The 20,126-nt window shown below is 45.7% G+C and overlaps 1 protein-coding gene across 1 annotated transcript in view; it reads left to right on the top strand.

Annotated features, from left to right (window-relative positions):
* Positions 1-612: 612 nt before the first annotated feature.
* LOC142931111 (fibronectin type III domain-containing protein 4-like) overlaps positions 613-20,126 on the top strand; it is a 61,331-nt gene continuing 41,817 nt past the window's right edge. Inside the window, exon 1 of the mRNA XM_076074573.1 lies at positions 613-939. Within this exon, the coding sequence (XP_075930688.1) occupies positions 900-939 (40 nt within the window). The 5' untranslated portion in view covers positions 613-899. The remainder of the gene's footprint in view (positions 940-20,126) is intronic.

Genomic DNA, 20,126 nt, shown 5'->3' with positions numbered 1-20,126 from the left:
AGACAATAGACAGGGAGGGGACTAGAGAGACAGAGACAGGGAGGGGTCTAGAGAGACAATAGCCAGGGAGGGGTCTAAAGAGACAATAGACAGAGAGTGGTCTAGAGAGACAATAGACAGGGAGGGGTCTAGAGAGACAATTGCCAGGGAGGGTCTAGAGAGACAATAGACAGGGAGGGGTCTAGAGAGACAATAGACAGGGAGGGGTCTAGAGAGACAATAGACAGGGAGGGGTCTAGAGAGACAATAGACAGGGAGGGGTCTAGAGAGACAATAGACAGGGAGTGGTCTAGAGAGACAGAGACAGGGAGGGGTCTAGAGAGACAATAGACAGGGAGGGGTCTAGAGAGACAATAGACAGGGAGGGGTCTAGAGAGACAATAGACAGGGAGGGGTCTAGAGAGACAATAGACAGGGAGGGGTCTAGAGAGACAGAGACAGGGAGGGGTCTAGAGAGACAGAGACAGGGAGGGGTCTAGAGAGACAGAGAGGGGTCTAGAGAGACAGAGACAGGGAGGGGTGTAGAGAGACAGAGACAGGGAGGAGGAGGAGGAGGCGGAGTCGCCGCCCGCGCCTCAGAGTGGAGGCGATCCCTGCAGACTGAGCCAGAGCGGGAGGAGACGAGGGGGAGTGTGGGGTGAGACGAGGGGGAGTGTGGTGGAGGAGGACGAGGCAGATACGACGACTAGAAGGAGGATAATACGAGGAGAGGAGACGAAGACGAGGCACGGAAATAACAGCGAGGAAGTAGCGAAGGGGTGACGAGGAGGAGACGGGGAGGAGACGAGGAGGAGGAGGAGGAGACGGGGAGGAGACGAGGAGGAGGAGAGAGGAGACGAGGAGGAGAGAGGAGACGAGGAGGAGGAGACGGAGAGGAGGAGGAGGAGGGAGGCTGGGCGATGGATATGGCTTGGCTTCTGGCGGTGATCGCTGCCGCGAGTGAGTGCGCTGCTGCTGCTCCCACCTGATGATGGTGGTGGTGATGGTGGTGATGATGGTGATGATGGTGGTGGTGGTGGTGGTGATGATGGTGGTGGTGGTGATGGTGGTGGTGGTGATGATGATGGTGGTGGTGGTGATGATGGTGGTGGTGGTGATGCTGGTGATGATGGTGGTGATGGTGGTGGTGATGATGGTGGTGATGATGGTGATGATGGTGGTGATGATGGTGATGATGGTGATGATGGTGGTGATGGTGGTGGTGATGATGGTGGTGATGATGGTGATGATGGTGATGATGGTAGTGGCTCCGCGTCCACAATTGCGCGCGTCATGCGCGTGCGTGTCCGCGCACGCGTGTGTCTTTGTATGTCTTTGTCGACATCGTCACCAGGGAGACAAAGGCGGCCGGGCGTGCCGACCTTCAGAGGTGCTCGCAAACAGCACTCGCGTCAGCGCTCTAAGGCTATACGGGGAATCTTGATCTGTGTACGTGTATGATGTGTGAATGTGACGTGTGTGTGAGTATGTGTGCGATGTGTATGTAAGTTCCACCAATAATTGTGACGAATATCTGAACCGGTTCTGGGCCTCCCCTAGGTCAACTCAGCCTTAAATGAGTACCTGGTGTGGTGCGTAAGCATAACCACGATGGAGACAAAGACGGCCGGGCGTGGTGCTGGCAACCCACCCCCTCGTGTGCCGTGCCGGCCTTCATAGGTGCTCGCTAACAGCACTTGCCCCAACAGTCTGTTCAGGTTATTCGGTTGATCTTTATATTTTGTAGCTGCTCGTTAACGGCATTTAGCCCAGCTGTTTAAGGCTACACGGGGGAGCGTTGTGTTTTTCTTTGTACGTGTATGTAGGCATGTATGTGTATGTACGTGTCTACGTGGGGGGAGCGGTGGTGCAGTGGTTAGCGCGCTGTGCTACGAACCCGGCGACCCTATTTCGATCCCCGCTCACGGGCCAATACCAGTGACGATTATCTGAACCGGTCCTGGGCTTCCCCTAGGTCGACTCAGCCTCAAATGAGTACCTGGTGCGGTGTGTAAACATCGCCACTCGGGAGCCAAAGGCGGCCGGGCGTGGTGCTGGCCACCCACCCACTCGTGTGCCGTGCCGGCCTTCATAGGTGCTTGCAAACAGCACTTGCCCCAACAGTCTGTGAAGGCTACACGGGGGATCTTTATTGTACATGTGTGCGTCAGCGGAGGGTAGAGGAGCGAAGCTCACGATGGGCGGAGAGCCGGGCGATAAAAACGCAGCAAGTTGGCACAGCAGGGGGCACAGGTGGTGCATCTGCCAGTCACGGCAGTCAGTCGACCCACGGCACCACTGGGTCAGTCCCGTGACCTCCTCCTGCCAGCAGCGAGCCTCCGATACTCTCGTGGCCTCAGTGGCGAAAGGCGACTGTTGCCTGTGTTGTGTGTGTGACGTTTGTGTGTAATGTTTGTGTGTGTGTAATGTGTGTGTAACGTTTGTGTGCGTGCAATGTGTGTGTAATATGTGTGTCTTCATAATAAAAGGTTTTTGGGTTAGATCGTGTTATTTATAAATGTGTCGTAACCCTCCACCACCCGACACGGCCAATCAGCAAAATAAAGTGTCACGTTGACAAAAGACAAATAGTTCACTACTTTAGCCCACCGGTGTGTTGAAGAGTGAATCCACAACATTTACAGTTTGAGTACGACGTTTCGCTGGTAATTACATCCAGCATCATCGGCAATTCGCCAGAATGGTAAAGCCCTCACTTACTCCCGGTCTGAAATAGAGCAGCAGGGTGACGTCATCACTTAACTCATTCAGGTGCAGTGATTTGAGGCGGAGGGGGGGTGTAATATTTGTGTGTATGTAATGTGTGTATGTAATGTGTGTGTAATGTGTGTGTATGTAATGTGTGTGTAATGTGTGTGTATGTGTATGTAATGTGTGTATGTAATGTGTGTGTAATGTGTGTGTATGTAATGTGTGTGTATGTAATGTGTGTGTAATGTGTGTGTATGTAATGTGCGTGTATGTAATGTGTGTGTAATGTGTGTGTATGTAATGTGTGTGCATGTAATGTGTGTGAAATCTGTGTGTAATGTGCGTGTAATGTGTGTAATATTATTTGGTTCTTTCAGTAAAGTCACGGCAATAGAAAAAAAATGAAAGTTAGCGTACTGGCAGTCTATAATGTAGACTGTAGCCTTGTAGACTGCAGCCTGGTTTTTAAGTTGGTGAGCGTATTGGCAGTCTATACTGTAGACTGTAGAAATGGTTATTAAACTGAACCTGAGTGAGCTTACTGGCAGTCTATAATGTAGACTTATTCTTTCAGGAATTAAAAATAAAAACCACGACGTTTCGATCGCAACACAAGCAGTCGTCATCAGGAAAAGGGGGGTCAGCCTCTAAAGGTAAACTGATTAGAAATGTTTAGAGATGGGCGTAATGTTTGTGTGTGTAATGTTTATGTGATATGTGTGTGTGACGTTTGTGTGTGTGACATGTTTGTGTGCCCGCACTGTGTGTAATGTGTGTATATGTAATGTGTGTAATGTTTGTGTATGTAATGTGTGTATGTAATGTGTGTATGTAATGTGTGTTTGTGTATGTAATGTGTGTATGTAATGTGTGTGTAATGTGTGTATGTAATGTGTGTAATGTGTGTGTATGTAATGAGTGTGTATGTAATGTGTGTGTAATGTTTGTGTGTGACATGTTTGTGTGCGCGCACTGTGTATGTCATGTGTGTGTATGTAATGTGTGTGTATGTAATGTGTGTGTGACATGTTTGTGTGCCCGCACTGTGTATGTCATGTGTGTGTATGTAATGTGTGTATGTAATGTGTGTAATGTGTGTATGTAATGTGTGTGTATGTAATGTGTGTGTGTAATGTGTGTGTATGTAATGTGTGTGTGTAATGTGTGTGTGTGTGTAATGTGTGTATGTAATGTGTGTAATGTGTGTGTATGTAATGTGTGTGTATGTAGTGTGTGTGTGTAATGTGTGTGTAATGTGTGTATGTAATGTGTTTATGTAATGTGTGTGTAATGTGTGTGTGTAATGTGTGTATGTAATGTGTGTGTATGTAATGTGTGTGTGTAATGTGTGTATGTAATGTGTGTATGTAATGTATGTGTGTAATGTGTGTGTGTGTAATGTGTATGTAATGTGTGTATAATGTGTGTGTGTAATGTGTGTGTATGTAATGTATGTGTGTGTAATGTGTGTGTAATGTGTGTGTATACAATGTGGGTATGTAATGTGTGTGTAATGTGTGTGTGTAATGTGTGTGTAATGTGTGTATGTAATGTGTGTGTGCAATGTGTATGTAATGTGTATGTAATGTGTGTGTAATGTGTGTGTGTATGTAATGTGTGTATGTGTAATTTGTGTGTGTAATGTGTGTGTATGTAATGTGTGTGTATGTAGTGTGTGTGTATGTAGTGTGTGTGTGTAATGTGTGTGTATGCAATGTGTGTATGTAATGTGTATGTGTAATGTGTGTGTATGTAATGTGTGTGTGTGTAATGTGTGTTGTGATGTGTGTATGTAACGTGTGTATGTAATGTGTGTGTGTAATGTGTGTGTGTGTAATGTGTGTGTGTGTAATGGGTATGTAATGTGTGTGCGTAATGTGTGTGTGTAATGTGTGTATGTAATGTGTGTGTGTGTAATGTGTGTGTGTAATGTGTGTGTATGTAATGTGTGTATGTAATGTGTGTGACATGTTTGTGTGCGCGCACTGTGTATGTAATGTGTGTGTATGTAATGTGTGTGTATGTAATGTGTGTGTATGTAATGTGTGTGTGTAATGTGTGTGTGTAATGTGTGTATGTAATGTGTGTGTGTAATGTGTGTGTGTATGTAATGTGTGTATGTAATGTGTGTGTAATGTGTGTATGTAATGTGTGTGTAATGTGTGTATGTAATGTGCATGTGTGTGTATGTAATGTGTGTGTGTAATGTGTGTGTATGTAATGTGTGTATGTAATGTGTGTGTGTAATGTGTGTGTGTGTAATGTGTGTGTATGGAATGTGGGTATGTAATGTGTGTGTGTGTGTGTAATGTGTGTGTGTATGTAATGTGTGTGTATGTAATGTGTGTGTGTAATGTGTGTATGTAATGTGTGTAATGTGTGTATGTAATGTGTGTGTGTAATGTGTGTGTATGTAATGTGTGTGTGTATATATGTAGTGTGTGTGTATAATGTGTGTGTATGTAATGTGTGTGTATGTAATGTGTGTGTGTAATGTGTGTATGTAATGTGTGTATGTAATGTGTGTATGTAATGTGTGTGTATGTAATGCGTGTGTGTAATGTGTGTATGTAATGTGTGTATGTAATGTGTGTGTGTAATGTGTGTGTGTGTAATGTGTGTGTAATGTGTGTGTATGTAATGTGTGTGTATGTGTATTGTGTGTGTGTAATGTGTGTGTATGTAATTTGTGTGTAATGTGTGTGTGTAATGTGTGTATGCAGTGTGGGTATGTAATGTGTGTGTAATGTGTGTGTATGTAATGTGTGTGTATGTATTGTGTGTGTGTGTAATGTGTGTATGTAATGTGTGTAATGTGTGTATGTAATGTGTGTGTGTAATGTGTGTGTATGTAATGTGTGTGTGTAGTATGTAATGTATGTGTGTGTGTAATGTGTGTGTATGTAATGTGTGTGTATGTAACGTGTGTAATTTGTGTGTGTAATGTGTGTGTATGTAATGTGTGTGTATGTAGTGTGTGTGTATGTAGTGTGTGTGTGTAATGTGTGTGTATGCAATGTGTGTATGTAATGTGTATGTGTAATGTGTGTGTATGTAATGTGTGTGTGTAATGTGTGTGTGTAATGTGTGTGTGTAATGTGTGTGTATGTAATGTGTGTGTATGTAATGTGGGTGTATGTAAAGTGTGTGTATGTAATGTGTGTATGTAATGTGTGTGTCTGTAATGTGTGTGTATGTAATGTGTGTGTATGTAATGTGTGTGTATGTAATGTGGGTGTATGTAAAGTGTGTGTATGTAATGTGTGTATGTAATGTGTGTGTCTGTAATGTGTGTGTATGTAATGTGTGTGTATGTAATGTGTGTGTATGTAATGTGTGTGTATGTAATGTGTGTGTGTGTGATGTGTGTATGTAACGTGTGTATGTAATGTGTGTGTGTAATGTGTGTGTGTGTGTGTAATGTGTGTGTGTGTAATGTGTATGTGTAATGTGTGTGTGTAATGTGTGTATGTAATGTGTGTATGTAATGTGTGTGTGTGTGTGTATTGTGTGTGTGTAATGTGTGTGTATGTAATGTGTGTGACATGTTTGTGTGCGCGCACTGTGTATGTAATGTGTGTGTATGTAATGTGTGTGTATGTAATGTGTGTGTATGTAATGTGTGTGTGTATGTAATGTGTGTGTGTAATGTGTGTGTATGTAATGTGTGTGTGTGTGTAATGTGTGTGTATGTAATGTGTGTATGTAATGTGTGTGTAATGTGTGTATGTAATGTGTGTGTAATGTGTGTATGTAATGTGTGTGTGTGTATGTAGTGTGTGTGTGTAATGTGTGTGTATGTAATGTGTGTATGTAATGTGTGTGTGTAATGTGTGTGTGTAATGTGTCTGTATGGAATGTGGGTATCTAATGTGTGTGTGTGTAATGTGTGTGTATGTAATGTGTGTGTATGTAATGTGTGTGTGTGTAATGTGTGTATGTAATGTGTGTAATGTGTGTATGTAATGTGTGTGTAATGTGTGTGTATGTAATGTGTGTATATATGTAGTGTGTGTATAATGTGTGTGTATGTAATGTGTGTGTATGTAATGTGTGTGTGTAATGTGTGTAATGTGTGTATGTAATGTGTGTGTAATGTGTGTGTATGTAATGTGTGTATATATGTAGTGTGTGTATAATGTGTGTGTATGTAATGTGTGTGTATGTAATGTGTGTGTGTAATGTGTGTATGTAATGTGTGTAATGTGTGTGTGTAATGTGTGTATGTAATGTGTGTGTGTAATGTGTGTGTGTAATGTGTGTGTATGTAATGTGTGTGTAATGTGTGTGTATGTGTATTGTGTGTGTGTGTGTGTAATGTGTGTATGTAATCTGTGTGTAATGTGTGTGTGTAATATGTGTGTATGCAATGTGGGTATGTAATGTGTGTAATGTGTGTGTATGTAATGTGTGTATGTAATGTGTGTGTGTGTGTAATGTGTGTATGTAATGTGTGTAGTGTGTGTATGTAATGTGTGTGTGTGTAATGTGTGTGTATGTAATGTGTGTGTATGTATGTAATGTATGTGTGTGTGTAATGTGTGTATGTAATGTGTGTGTGTGTATGTAATGTGTGTGTGTGTAATGTGTGTGTATGTAATGTGTGTGTATGTAATGTGTGTATGTAATGTGTGTGTAATGTGTGTATGTAATGTGTGTGTGTGTATGTAATGTGTGTGTGTGTAATGTGTGTATGTAATGTGTGTGTAATGTGTGTGTTATGTGTGTATGTAATGTGTGTAATGTGTGTATGTAATGTGTGTGTGTAATGTGTGTGTATGTAATATGTGTGTTTATGTATGTAATGTATGTGTGTGTGTAATGTGTGTTTGTGTAATGTGTGTGTATGTAATGTGTGTGTATGTAAAGTGTGTGTATGTAATGTGTGTATGTAATGGGTGTAATGTGTGTGTATGTAATGTGTGTCTGTAATGTGTGTATGTAATGTGTGTGTATGTAATGTGTGTGTATGTAATGTGTGTGTATGTGATGTGTGTGTATGTAATGTGTGTGTTTGTAATGTGTGTATGTAATGTGTGTGTAATGTGTGTGTGTAAAATGTGTGTGTATAATGTGTGTGTGTAAAGTGTGTGTGTAATGTGTGTGTATGTAATGTGGGTATGTAATGTGTGTGTGTGTGTAATGTGTGTGTATGTAATGTGTGTGTATGTAATGTGTGTGTGTGTAATGTGTGTATGTAATGAGTAATGTGTGTATGTAATGTGTGTGTGTAATGTGTGTGTATGTAATGTGTGTCCGGCAAAACAACCCCCTACCTCCTCGCTGTGCCGGACGGGCAACCCTGTCGTGGACAGTGCTTTGGGGGGAGATCCAATTTTGATTGGCTCCTCCCCTCATGGCATATGTGTCCACCACAGGGGCCAAATGGGGGCTCTGGACGGGTGCGAGGGGCTGGTCACCCCTCCACCTTCAATTAATTACCACGAAACCACGAGTTAAACTGAAATATGTAACTAATAAGCTTGTGCCGGAGGCCCCGGGGGGCCAGGCGTCTATGACGTCTCCTGGCCAAACCCCAATTGGCGGAGCCAGGAGATTGAATACCACCCTCGGGGCTACTCCAGAAACAACGAAAAGCCACTTCGGGTGGCCACGTGGAATGTTCGAACGCTCACTGCGGAGGAGAGGCTGCCACTCCTCTGTCGGGAGCTGGACCGGTACCGCCTGGATCTATGCGGCATTCAGGAGGTCTGGTGGACCGGCTCTGGCTCCTGCCACCATGAGGGGTGGACAGTCCTCTACTCGGGGCAGCAGACTGCCAAACAACAGGGTGTGGCTCTTCTTTTGAACAACAGAATGAAGGGGGCGTGGGAGCGTGGCGGTGAGGTGTGGGAAGCTGTAAGCCCCAGGCTACTTTGGGCTCGCCTTCCCATCAACCGGAGGCGAGGAATGGTGGTCGTGATTACTTATGCCCCCACCGAAGATGAACATCCGTGGAGGGATGCAGGCAAAGCCGATGAGTCAGATGCCTTCTATGACCTCCTGTCACAGGTGCTGGCTAAAGTGGCCCCTCGGGATAGAGTCATCATGTTGGGTGACTTCAATGCCCGAGTTGGTCATGATACTGGCACCTGGTCTGGAGTGATTGGAGGGCATGGGCCAGATCAGCTCAATAACAACGGTAGGAGGCTGCTAGATTTTTGTGCAGCCCATGGGCTTGTAATTACCAACACGCTTTTCCGGCATCGGCGCATCCACACAACATCATGAATGCATGCCGGGTCCAAGCAAGAACATCTGCTGGACTACATAGTGACGGACCAGCGGATGCGAGCCCATGTCCTTGACACCAGGACCTACCGTGGAGCTGATCTGCCCTCTGACCATCGACTAGTCATCTGTAAGATGCGCCTGCCATTCTTCCACTCCGGTGGTGGGTGTACACCCAGGACCCCATTCCGACCTAAAGTGGCCTGGTCTCAGTTATCTGATGAAAGTTGCAAGCGAGAATTTCATCATCGCTTGTGTCTGGGATTGGCATCGTCCCCGATTCCTCCTGATGTCGAGGGAAAATGGGCGAGGTTTAGGACTGTGACTCATGCAGCTGCAATGGCTGCTTTGGGTACGCGGTCCAGACCTCCCCAGAGACCCTGGCTGACAGAGGAGGTGTTCAGGATGGTTGAGAAAAAGCGACAGGCCCACTGCCATCGGCTACAGAATCCCACGCCAGAGAATGGGGAGGCTTACCGCAGCCTTCGCTCGGAGGTTCGGAGAGCCGTGAGGCGCTGCAAGGATGGGTGGTGGTCGCGGGTTGCTGAGGAGATGGAGTCTGCCTCAGTGGCCCGTGATCACAAATCTCTATTTAACTCCATCAAAAAAGTAACCTGCAGCGCCACACCTATTACCATCATTAGGGGAAAAATCGGTGATCCAATCTCCGACCCCCAGGAACAGGTTTGCAGATTTGCTGAGCATTTCTGTGAGGTCCTGGGGGAGGGAAAATCCCTCAGCCCGGAAAACATCGTGGCACAAAGTGAGGATGACCCTGCTGAGGCTGCGGTGCCTCAAATATTGGAAGAAGTCACCCCCTGTGAGTGGCTGGCTGAGGTGCCATCTGTTGAGGAAGTACTGAAGGCGATCCGGAGTCTGAGATCAGGAAAGGCAGCGGGCAGAGATGATCTCCCAAGCGAAATGCTGAGGGAGGGTGGCGTTTGTGCACAGACTGCCCTATATGACATCATAACAACAGTCTGGACCACTGGACGGGTTCCGCAGGATTGGAAGGATGCCCTGGTGGTCCCCCTTTTTAAGAAGGGGGACCGCACAGACTGTAACAACTACAGGGGCATCTCACTCCTCAGTGTGCCGAGAAAGGTCCTGGCAAGGATTATTGAGCATCGCCTTGCCAGGCACGCTGAGGAGAGGCTTGCGGAGCCCCAATGCGGTTTCAGGATAGGGCCGTCCTGCACAGATGCCATATTTTCTGTCCGTCTGCTACAGCAGAGGTGTAGGGAATTCCAACAAGACCTACATCTCTGCTTTATTGACCTGGTCAAGGCCTATGATACCATCAGTAGGCCTGGGCTCTGGGTCGTTCTTCGTGCTTTTGGAGTACCTGACCCTCTGCTCACGATCATTAAGGACCTTCATGATGGTGAGCGGGCCTGGGTAAAACTACGTGGCCGGGAGTCAGAGCCATTCCCTGTACACTTTGGGGTGCGACAGGGATGTCCTCTGGCTCCCACATTATTTAACATCTATTTTGACCACATAGTTCGTGAAGCCTTCAATAGCTGTACCGGGGGAATCTCCATATGGTACAGATATAATGGGAGGCTGATCGATGCCCGGGTGCGGTCAAGGGATGGCTCCCTATTGCTCAACCACGTTATGTATACTGATGATTTAGTAATAGCTGCTCAGTCAGAGGAGGAGTTGGAGACGCTGCTGCTGAGACTGGAGCGTGCCATTAAGAGGTGGGGCCTTACCATCAGCCCCACCAAAACTAAGCACCTGCCTGGGTATTTTGTACCATCGGACACTCCACCCCCACAACTCCCGATCGGTGATGGGGCAGTTGTGGAGAGAGTGGAGAGTTTCCCATACCTGGGCAGTGTGCTTATGACTGGCTCCAGTTTAACAGCAGAGGTCTCACTCCGAATCAGTCGAGCGGCAATATCTTTTCATCGGTTGCGTAACGCTGTGTGGAAGCTACCTGGTCTGTCGCTCCGCACTAAGCTTCAGGTCTTCTCAGCCACGGTCATTCCCTCCCTTCTCTACGCTTGCGAAACGTGGACCCCCCTAATGGAACATCTTCGCCGGTTAGAAACATTTAGGCTGGCCTGCCTACGATCCATCCTGGGTTTAACCAGACTGGATTGTGTGAGGAGCTCACAAATCCTTGAAAGATCTGGGCAAGGTCCCATCGGTGAGCTCCTCCGTCGGGCAAGGCTGCGATGGCTGGGTCATGTAGCCCGCATGCCCAGCCACCGCATGCCGAAACAGCTTTTGTTCGGCCGGATTGAGGGGGCAAAGCGGGCGCGGCACGGGCTAGAGAAGAGATGGAGTGATGTGGTACAGGAGGACGTGGAGCTGAATGGACTTGCCGATGACTGGTACCAGTGGTGTCAAGATCGGCCTCTCTGGAGGAGGCTCGTGAAGGATGCTACTGGGCAGTTGGAGGTAGTCGCCCTCCAACAACAACGGAGGGCGGAGGAGCGACGCTCACAACAACGAGCGGAGCGCCGGGTGGCTAAAGCACAGCAGGTTGGCACAGTAGGGGGCACAGGTGGTGCATCAGCCAGTCATCTCAGTCAGTCGACCCGTGGCACCTGGGTCTGCCCCGTGACCTCCTGCCAGTGGGCGTTCGACACTGCACGTGGCCGCAGGGTGCACATAGCCTGGCACAAGCGTCGTGGTGACGTCACCGCCACTTAGTGGCGAATGGCGGTTGTTGTTGTTGTGTGTGTGTAATGTGTGTGTATGTAATGTGTGTGTGTGTGTGTAATGTGTGTGTATGTAATGTGTGTGTATGTAATGTGTGTAATGTGTGTGTATGTAATGTGTGTCTGTAATGTGTGTATGTAATGTGTGTATGTAATGATTGTGTGTGTAATGTCTGTGTGTGATGTGTGTATGTAATGTGTTTATGTAATGTGTGTGTGTGTGTAATGTGTGCATGTAATGTGTGTGTGTAATGTGTGTATGTAATGTGTGTGTATGTAATGTGTGTGTATGTAATGTGTGTGTGTGTAATATGTGTATGTAATGTGTGTGTGTAATGTGTGTGTGTGTGATGTGTGTGTATGTAATGTGTGTGTGTGTATGTAATGTGTGTGTATGTGTAATGTGTGTGTGCGTAATGTGTGTGTGTGTAATGTGTGTGTATGTACTGTATGTGTGTGTAATGTGTGTGTAATATATGTGTATGCAATGTGGGTATGTAATGTGTGTAATGTGTGTGTATGTAATGTGTGTGTATGTAATGTGTGTGTGTGTAATGTATGTATGTAATGTGTGTAATGTGTGTATGTAATGTGTGTGTGTAATGTGTGTGTATGTAATGTGTGTGTGTATGTATGTAATGTGTGTGTGTATGTATGTAATGTATGTGTGTGTGTAATGTGTGTGTGTGTAATGTGTGTGTATGTAATGTGTGTTTGTGTAATGTGTGTGTGTATGTAATGTGTGTGTATGTAATTTGTGTATGTAATGCGTGTAATGTGTGTGTATGTAGTGTGTGTCTGTAATGTGTGTGTATGTAATGTGTGTGTGTGTGTAATGTGTGTGTGTGTGATGTGTGTATGTAATGTGTGTATGTAATGTGTGTGTGTAATGTGTGTGTGTAATGTGTGTATGTAATGTTTGTGTGTAATATGTGTATGTAATGTGTGTATGTGTAATGTGTGTGTGTGTGTGTAATGTGTGTATGTAATGTGTGTGTATCTAATGTGTGTGACATGTTTGTGTGCGCGCACTGTGTATGTAATGTGTGTGTGTATGTAATGTGTGTATGAAATGTGTGTGTAATATGTGTGTATGCAATGTGGGTATGTAATGTGTGTGTAATGTGTGTGTATGTAATGTGTGTGTGTATTTAATGTGTGTGTGTGTAATGTGTGTATGTAATGTGTGTAATGTGTGTGTATGTAATGTGTGTGTATGTAATGTGTGTGTATGTAATGTATGTGTGTGTGTAATGTGTGTGTGTAATGTGTGTTTGTGTAATGTGTGTGTATGTAATGTGTGTGTATGTAAAGTGTGTGTATGTAATGTGTGTGTATGTAATGTGTGTCTGTAATGTGTGTGTATGTAATGTGTGTGTGTGTGTAATGTGTGTGTGTGTAATGTGTGTGTGATGTGTGTATGTAATGTGTGTATGTAATGTGTGTATGTAATGTGTGTGTGTAAAGTGTGTGTGTAATGTGTGTTTGTAACGTGTGTCTGTAATATGTGTATGTAATGTGTGTGTGTGTAATGTGTGTGTGTAATGTGTGTGTATGCAATGTGGGTATGTAATATGTGTGTGTAATGTGTGTGTGTAATGTGTGTGTGTGTAATGTGTGTGTATGTAATGTGTGTGTATGTAATGTGTGTGTATGTAATGTGTGTGTGTGTAATGTGTGTGTATGTAATGTGTGTGTATTCAATTTGTGTGCCATGTTTGTGTGCGTGCACTGTGTATGTAATGTGTGTGTATGTAATGTGTGTGTATGTAATGTGTGTGTATGTAATGTGTGTGTGTATGTAATGTGTGTGTATGTAATGTGTGTGTGTGTGTAATGTGTATGTAATGTGTGTCTGTAATGTGTGTGTAATGTGTGTATGTAATGTGTGTGCGTGTGTGTGTGTAATGTGTGTATGTAATGTGTGTGTAATGTGTGCGTGTAGTGTGTGTGTGTGTAATGTGTGTATGTAATGTGTGTGTAATGTGTGTGTGTGTAATGTGTGTATGTAATGTGTGTGTGTGTAATGTGTGTATGTAATGTGTGTATGTAATGTGTGTGTGTGTACATAATGTGTGTGTATATGTAATGTGTTTGTATGTGTAATGTGTGTGTGCGTGTGTAATGTGTGTGTATGTAATGTGTGTGTGTAATGTGTGTGTAATGTGTGTATGTCATGTGTGTATGTAATGTGTGTGTGCGTAATGTGTGTGTATATAATGTGTGTATGTAATGTGTGTGTGTAGTGTGTGTGTGTAATGTGTGTAATGTGTGTATGTAATGTGTGTGTGTGTAATGTGTGTGTGTGTGTAATGTGTGTGTGTGTGTGTAATGTGTGTGTATGTAATGTGTGTGTATGTAATGTGTGTGTGTGTAATGTGTGTGTATGTAATGTGTGTGTATGTAATGTGTGTGTAATGCGTGTGTGTAATGTGTGTGTGTAATGTGTGTGTGTAATGTGTGTGTATGTAATGTGTGTGTAATGTGTGTGTATGTGTATTGTGTGTGTGTGTGTGTGTAATGTGTGTGTATGTAATCTGTGTGTAATGTGTGTGTGTAATATGTGTGTATGCAATGTGGGTATGTAATGTGTGTAATGTGTGTGTATGTAATGTGTGTATGTAATGTGTGTGTGTGTGTAATGTGTGTATGTAATGTGTGTAATGTGTGTATGTAATGTGTGTGTGTGTAATGTGTGTGTATGTAATGTGTGTGTATGTATGTAATGTATGTGTGTGTGTAATGTGTGTATGTAATGTGTGTGTGTGTATGTAATGTGTGTGTGTGTAATGTGTGTGTATGTAATGTGTGTGTATGTAATGTGTGTATGTAATGTGTGTGTAATGTGTGTATGTAATGTGTGTGTGTGTATGTAATGTGTGTGTGTGTAATGTGTGTATGTAATGTGTGTATGTAATGTGTGTGTAATGTGTGTGTATGCAATGTGGGTATGTAATGTGTGTGTAATGTGTGTGTTATGTGTGTATGTAATGTGTGTAATGTGTGTATGTAATGTGTGTGTGTAATGTGTGTGTATGTAATATGTGTGTGTATGTATGTAATGTATGTGTGTGTGTAATGTGTTTTTGTGTAATGTGTGTGTGTAATGTGTGTGTATGTAATGTGTGTGTATGTAAAGTGTGTGTATGTAATGTGTGTATGTAATGGGTGTAATGTGTGTGTATGTAATGTGTGTCTGTAATGTGTGTATGTAATGTGTGTGTATGTAATGTGTGTGTATGTAATGTGTGTGTATGTGATGTGTGTGTATGTAATGTGTGTGTTTGTAATGTGTGTATGTAATGTGTGTGTAATGTGTGTGTGTAAAATGTGTGTGTATAATGTGTGTGTGTAAAGTGTGTGTGTAATGTGTGTGTATGTAATGTGGGTATGTAATGTGTGTGTGTGTGTAATGTGTGTGTATGTAATGTGTGTGTATGTAATGTGTGTGTGTGTAATGTGTGTATGTAATGAGTAATGTGTGTATGTAATGTGTGTGTGTAATGTGTGTGTATGTAATGTGTGTCCGGCAAAACAACCCCCTACCTCCTCGCTGTGCCGGACGGGCAACCCTGTCGTGGACAGTGCTTTGGGGGGAGATCCAATTTTGATTGGCTCCTCCCCTCATGGCATATGTGTCCACCACAGGGGCCAAATGGGGGCTCTGGACGGGTGCGAGGGGCTGGTCACCCCTCCACCTTCAATTAATTACCACGAAACCACGAGTTAAACTGAAATATGTAACTAATAAGCTTGTGCCGGAGGCCCCGGGGGGCCAGGCGTCTATGACGTCTCCTGGCCAAACCCCAATTGGCGGAGCCAGGAGATTGAATACCACCCTCGGGGCTACTCCAGAAACAACGAAAAGCCACTTCGGGTGGCCACGTGGAATGTTCGAACGCTCACTGCGGAGGAGAGGCTGCCACTCCTCTGTCGGGAGCTGGACCGGTACCGCCTGGATCTATGCGGCATTCAGGAGGTCTGGTGGACCGGCTCTGGCTCCTGCCACCATGAGGGGTGGACAGTCCTCTACTCGGGGCAGCAGACTGCCAAACAACAGGGTGTGGCTCTTCTTTTGAACAACAGAATGAAGGGGGCGTGGGAGCGTGGCGGTGAGGTGTGGGAAGCTGTAAGCCCCAGGCTACTTTGGGCTCGCCTTCCCATCAACCGGAGGCGAGGAATGGTGGTCGTGATTACTTATGCCCCCACCGAAGATGAACATCCGTGGAGGGATGCAGGCAAAGCCGATGAGTCAGATGCCTTCTATGACCTCCTGTCACAGGTGCTGGCTAAAGTGGCCCCTCGGGATAGAGTCATCATGTTGGGTGACTTCAATGCCCGAGTTGGTCATGATACTGGCACCTGGTCTGGAGTGATTGGAGGGCATGGGCCAGATCAGCTCAATAACAACGGTAGGAGGCTGCTAGATTTTTGTGCAGCCCATGGGCTTGTAATTACCAACACGCTTTTCCGGCATCGGCGCATCCACACAACATCATGAATGCATGCCGGGTCCAAGCAAGAACATCTGCTGGACTACATAGTGACGGACCAGCGGATGCGAGCCCATGTCCTTGACACCAGGACCTACCGTGGAGCTGATCTGCCCTCTGACCATCGACTAGTCATCTGTAAGATGCGCCTGCCATTCTTCCACTCCGGTGGTGGGTGTACACCCAGGACCCCATTCCGACCTAAAGTGGCCTGGTCTCAGTTATCTGATGAAAGTTGCAAGCGAGAATTTCATCATCGCTTGTGTCTGGGATTGGCATCGTCCCCGATTCCTCCTGATGTCGAGGGAAAATGGGCGAGGTTTAGGACTGTGACTCATGCAGCTGCAATGGCTGCTTTGGGTACGCGGTCCAGACCTCCCCAGAGACCCTGGCTGACAGAGGAGGTGTTCAGGATGGTTGAGAAAAAGCGACAGGCCCACTGCCATCGGCTACAGAATCCCACGCCAGAGAATGGGGAGGCTTACCGCAGCCTTCGCTCGGAGGTTCGGAGAGCCGTGAGGCGCTGCAAGGATGGGTGGTGGTCGCGGGTTGCTGAGGAGATGGAGTCTGCCTCAGTGGCCCGTGATCACAAATCTCTATTTAACTCCATCAAAAAAGTAACCTGCAGCGCCACACCTATTACCATCATTAGGGGAAAAATCGGTGATCCAATCTCCGACCCCCAGGAACAGGTTTGCAGATTTGCTGAGCATTTCTGTGAGGTCCTGGGGGAGGGAAAATCCCTCTGCCCGGAAAACATCGTGGCACAAAGTGAGGATGACCCTGCTGAGGCTGCGGTGCCTCAAATATTGGAAGAAGTCACCCCCTGTGAGTGGCTGGCTGAGGTGCCATCTGTTGAGGAAGTACTGAAGGCGATCCGGAGTCTGAGATCAGGAAAGGCAGCGGGCAGAGATGATCTCCCAAGCGAAATGCTGAGGGAGGGTGGCGTTTGTGCACAGACTGCCCTATATGACATCATAACAACAGTCTGGACCACTGGACGGGTTCCGCAGGATTGGAAGGATGCCCTGGTGGTCCCCCTTTTTAAGAAGGGGGACCGCACAGACTGTAACAACTACAGGGGCATCTCACTCCTCAGTGTGCCGAGAAAGGTCCTGGCAAGGATTATTGAGCATCGCCTTGCCAGGCACGCTGAGGAGAGGCTTGCGGAGCCCCAATGCGGTTTCAGGATAGGGCCGTCCTGCACAGATGCCATATTTTCTGTCCGTCTGCTACAGCAGAGGTGTAGGGAATTCCAACAAGACCTACATCTCTGCTTTATTGACCTGGTCAAGGCCTATGATACCATCAGTAGACCTGGGCTCTGGGTCGTTCTTCGTGCTTTTGGAGTACCTGACCCTCTGCTCACGATCATTAAGGACCTTCATGATGGTGAGCGGGCCCGGGTAAAACTACGTGGCCGGGAGTCAGAGCCATTCCCTGTACACTTTGGGGTGCGACAGGGATGTCCTCTGGCTCCCACATTATTTAACATCTATTTTGACCACATAGTTCGTGAAGCCTTCAATAGCTGTACCGGGGGAATCTCCATATGGTACAGATATAATGGGAGGCTGATCGATGCCCGGGTGCGGTCAAGGGATGGCTCCCTATTGCTCAACCACGTTATGTATACTGATGATTTAGTAATAGCTGCTCAGTCAGAGGAGGAGTTGGAGACGCTGCTGCTGAGACTGGAGCGTGCCATTAAGAGGTGGGGCCTTACCATCAGCCCCACCAAAACTAAGCACCTGCCTGGGTATTTTGTACCATCGGACACTCCACCCCCACAACTCCCGATCGGTGATGGGGCAGTTGTGGAGAGAGTGGAGAGTTTCCCATACCTGGGCAGTGTGCTTATGACTGGCTCCAGTTTAACAGCAGAGGTCTCACTCCGAATCAGTCGAGCGGCAATATCTTTTCATCGGTTGCGTAACGCTGTGTGGAAGCTACCTGGTCTGTCGCTCCGCACTAAGCTTCAGGTCTTCTCAGCCACGGTCATTCCCTCCCTTCTCTACGCTTGCGAAACGTGGACCCCCCTAATGGAACATCTTCGCCGGTTAGAAACATTTAGGCTGGCCTGCCTACGATCCATCCTGGGTTTAACCAGACTGGATTGTGTGAGGAGCTCACAAATCCTTGAAAGATCTGGGCAAGGTCCCATCGGTGAGCTCCTCCGTCGGGCAAGGCTGCGATGGCTGGGTCATGTAGCCCGCATGCCCAGCCACCGCATGCCGAAACAGCTTTTGTTCGGCCGGATTGAGGGGGCAAAGCGGGCGCGGCACGGGCTAGAGAAGAGATGGAGTGATGTGGTACAGGAGGACGTGGAGCTGAATGGACTTGCCGATGACTGGTACCAGTGGTGTCAAGATCGGCCTCTCTGGAGGAGGCTCGTGAAGGATGCTACTGGGCAGTTGGAGGTAGTCGCCCTCCAACAACAACGGAGGGCGGAGGAGCGACGCTCACAACAACGAGCGGAGCGCCGGGTGGCTAAAGCACAGCAGGTTGGCACAGTAGGGGGCACAGGTGGTGCATCAGCCAGTCATCTCAGTCAGTCGACCCGTGGCACCTGGGTCTGCCCCGTGACCTCCTGCCAGTGGGCGTTCGACACTGCACGTGGCCGCAGGGTGCACATAGCCTGGCACAAGCGTCGTGGTGACGTCACCGCCACTTAGTGGCGAATGGCGGTTGTTGTTGTTGTGTGTGTGTAATGTGTGTGTATGTAATGTGTGTGTGTGTGTAATGTGTGTGTATGTAATGTGTGTGTATGTAATGTGTGTAATGTGTGTGTATGTAATGTGTGTCTGTAATGTGTGTATGTAATGTGTGTATGTAATGATTGTGTGTGTAATGTCTGTGTGTGATGTGTGTATGTAATGTGTTTATGTAATGTGTGTGTGTGTAATGTGTGCATGTAATGTGTGTGTGTAATGTGTGTATGTAATGTGTGTGTATGTAATGTGTGTGTATGTAATGTGTGTGTGTGTAATGTGTGTATGTAATGTGTGTGTGTAATGTGTGTGTGTGTGATGTGTGTGTATGTAATGTGTGTGTGTATGTAATGTGTGTGTATGTGTAATGTGTGTGTGTGTAATGTGTGTGTGTGTAATGTGTGTGTATGTACTGTATGTGTGTGTAATGTGTGTGTAATATGTGTGTATGCAATGTGGGTATGTAATGTGTGTAATGTGTGTGTATGTAATGTGTGTGTATGTAATGTGTGTGTGTGTAATGTATGTATGTAATGTGTGTAATGTGTGTATGTAATGTGTGTGTGTAATGTGTGTGTATGTAATGTGTGTGTGTATGTATGTAATGTATGTGTGTGTGTGTAATGTGTGTGTATGTAATGTGTGTTTGTGTAATGTGTGTGTGTATGTAATGTGTGTGTATGTAATTTGTGTATGTAATGCGTGTAATGTGTGTGTATGTAGTGTGTGTCTGTAATGTGTGTGTATGTAATGTGTGTGTGTGTAATGTGTGTGTGTGTGTAATGTGTGTGTGTGTGATGTGTGTATGTAATGTGTGTATGTAATGTGTGTGTGTAATGTGTGTGTGTAATGTGTGTATGTAATGTTTGTGTGTAATATGTGTATGTAATGTGTGTATGTGTAATGTGTGTGTGTGTGTAATGTGTGTATGTAATGTGTGTGTATCTAATGTGTGTGACATGTTTGTGTGCGCGCACTGTGTATGTAATGTGTGTGTGTGTATGTAATGTGTGTATGAAATGTGTGTGTAATATGTGTGTATGCAATGTGGGTATGTAATGTGTGTGTAATGTGTGTGTATGTAATGTGTGTGTGTATTTAATGTGTGTGTGTGTAATGTGTGTATGTAATGTGTGTAATGTGTGTGTATGTAATGTGTGTGTATGTAATGTGTGTGTATGTAATGTATGTGTGTGTGTAATGTGTGTGTGTAATGTGTGTTTGTGTAATGTGTGTGTATGTAATGTGTGTGTATGTAAAGTGTGTGTATGTAATGTGTTTGTATGTAATGTGTGTCTGTAATGTGTGTGTATGTAATGTGTGTG

The sequence above is a fragment of the Petromyzon marinus genome, chromosome 49 (genome assembly GCF_048934315.1).
Source record: "Petromyzon marinus isolate PM22_M1 ecotype Great Lakes invasive population chromosome 49, UKy_Petmar_22M1.pri1.0, whole genome shotgun sequence".
In the NCBI taxonomy this organism is placed as follows: domain Eukaryota; kingdom Metazoa; phylum Chordata; class Hyperoartia; order Petromyzontiformes; family Petromyzontidae; genus Petromyzon; species Petromyzon marinus.
Note: the sequence above shows the minus strand (reverse complement) of the source record. Positions and strands in the feature narration are given on the sequence as shown.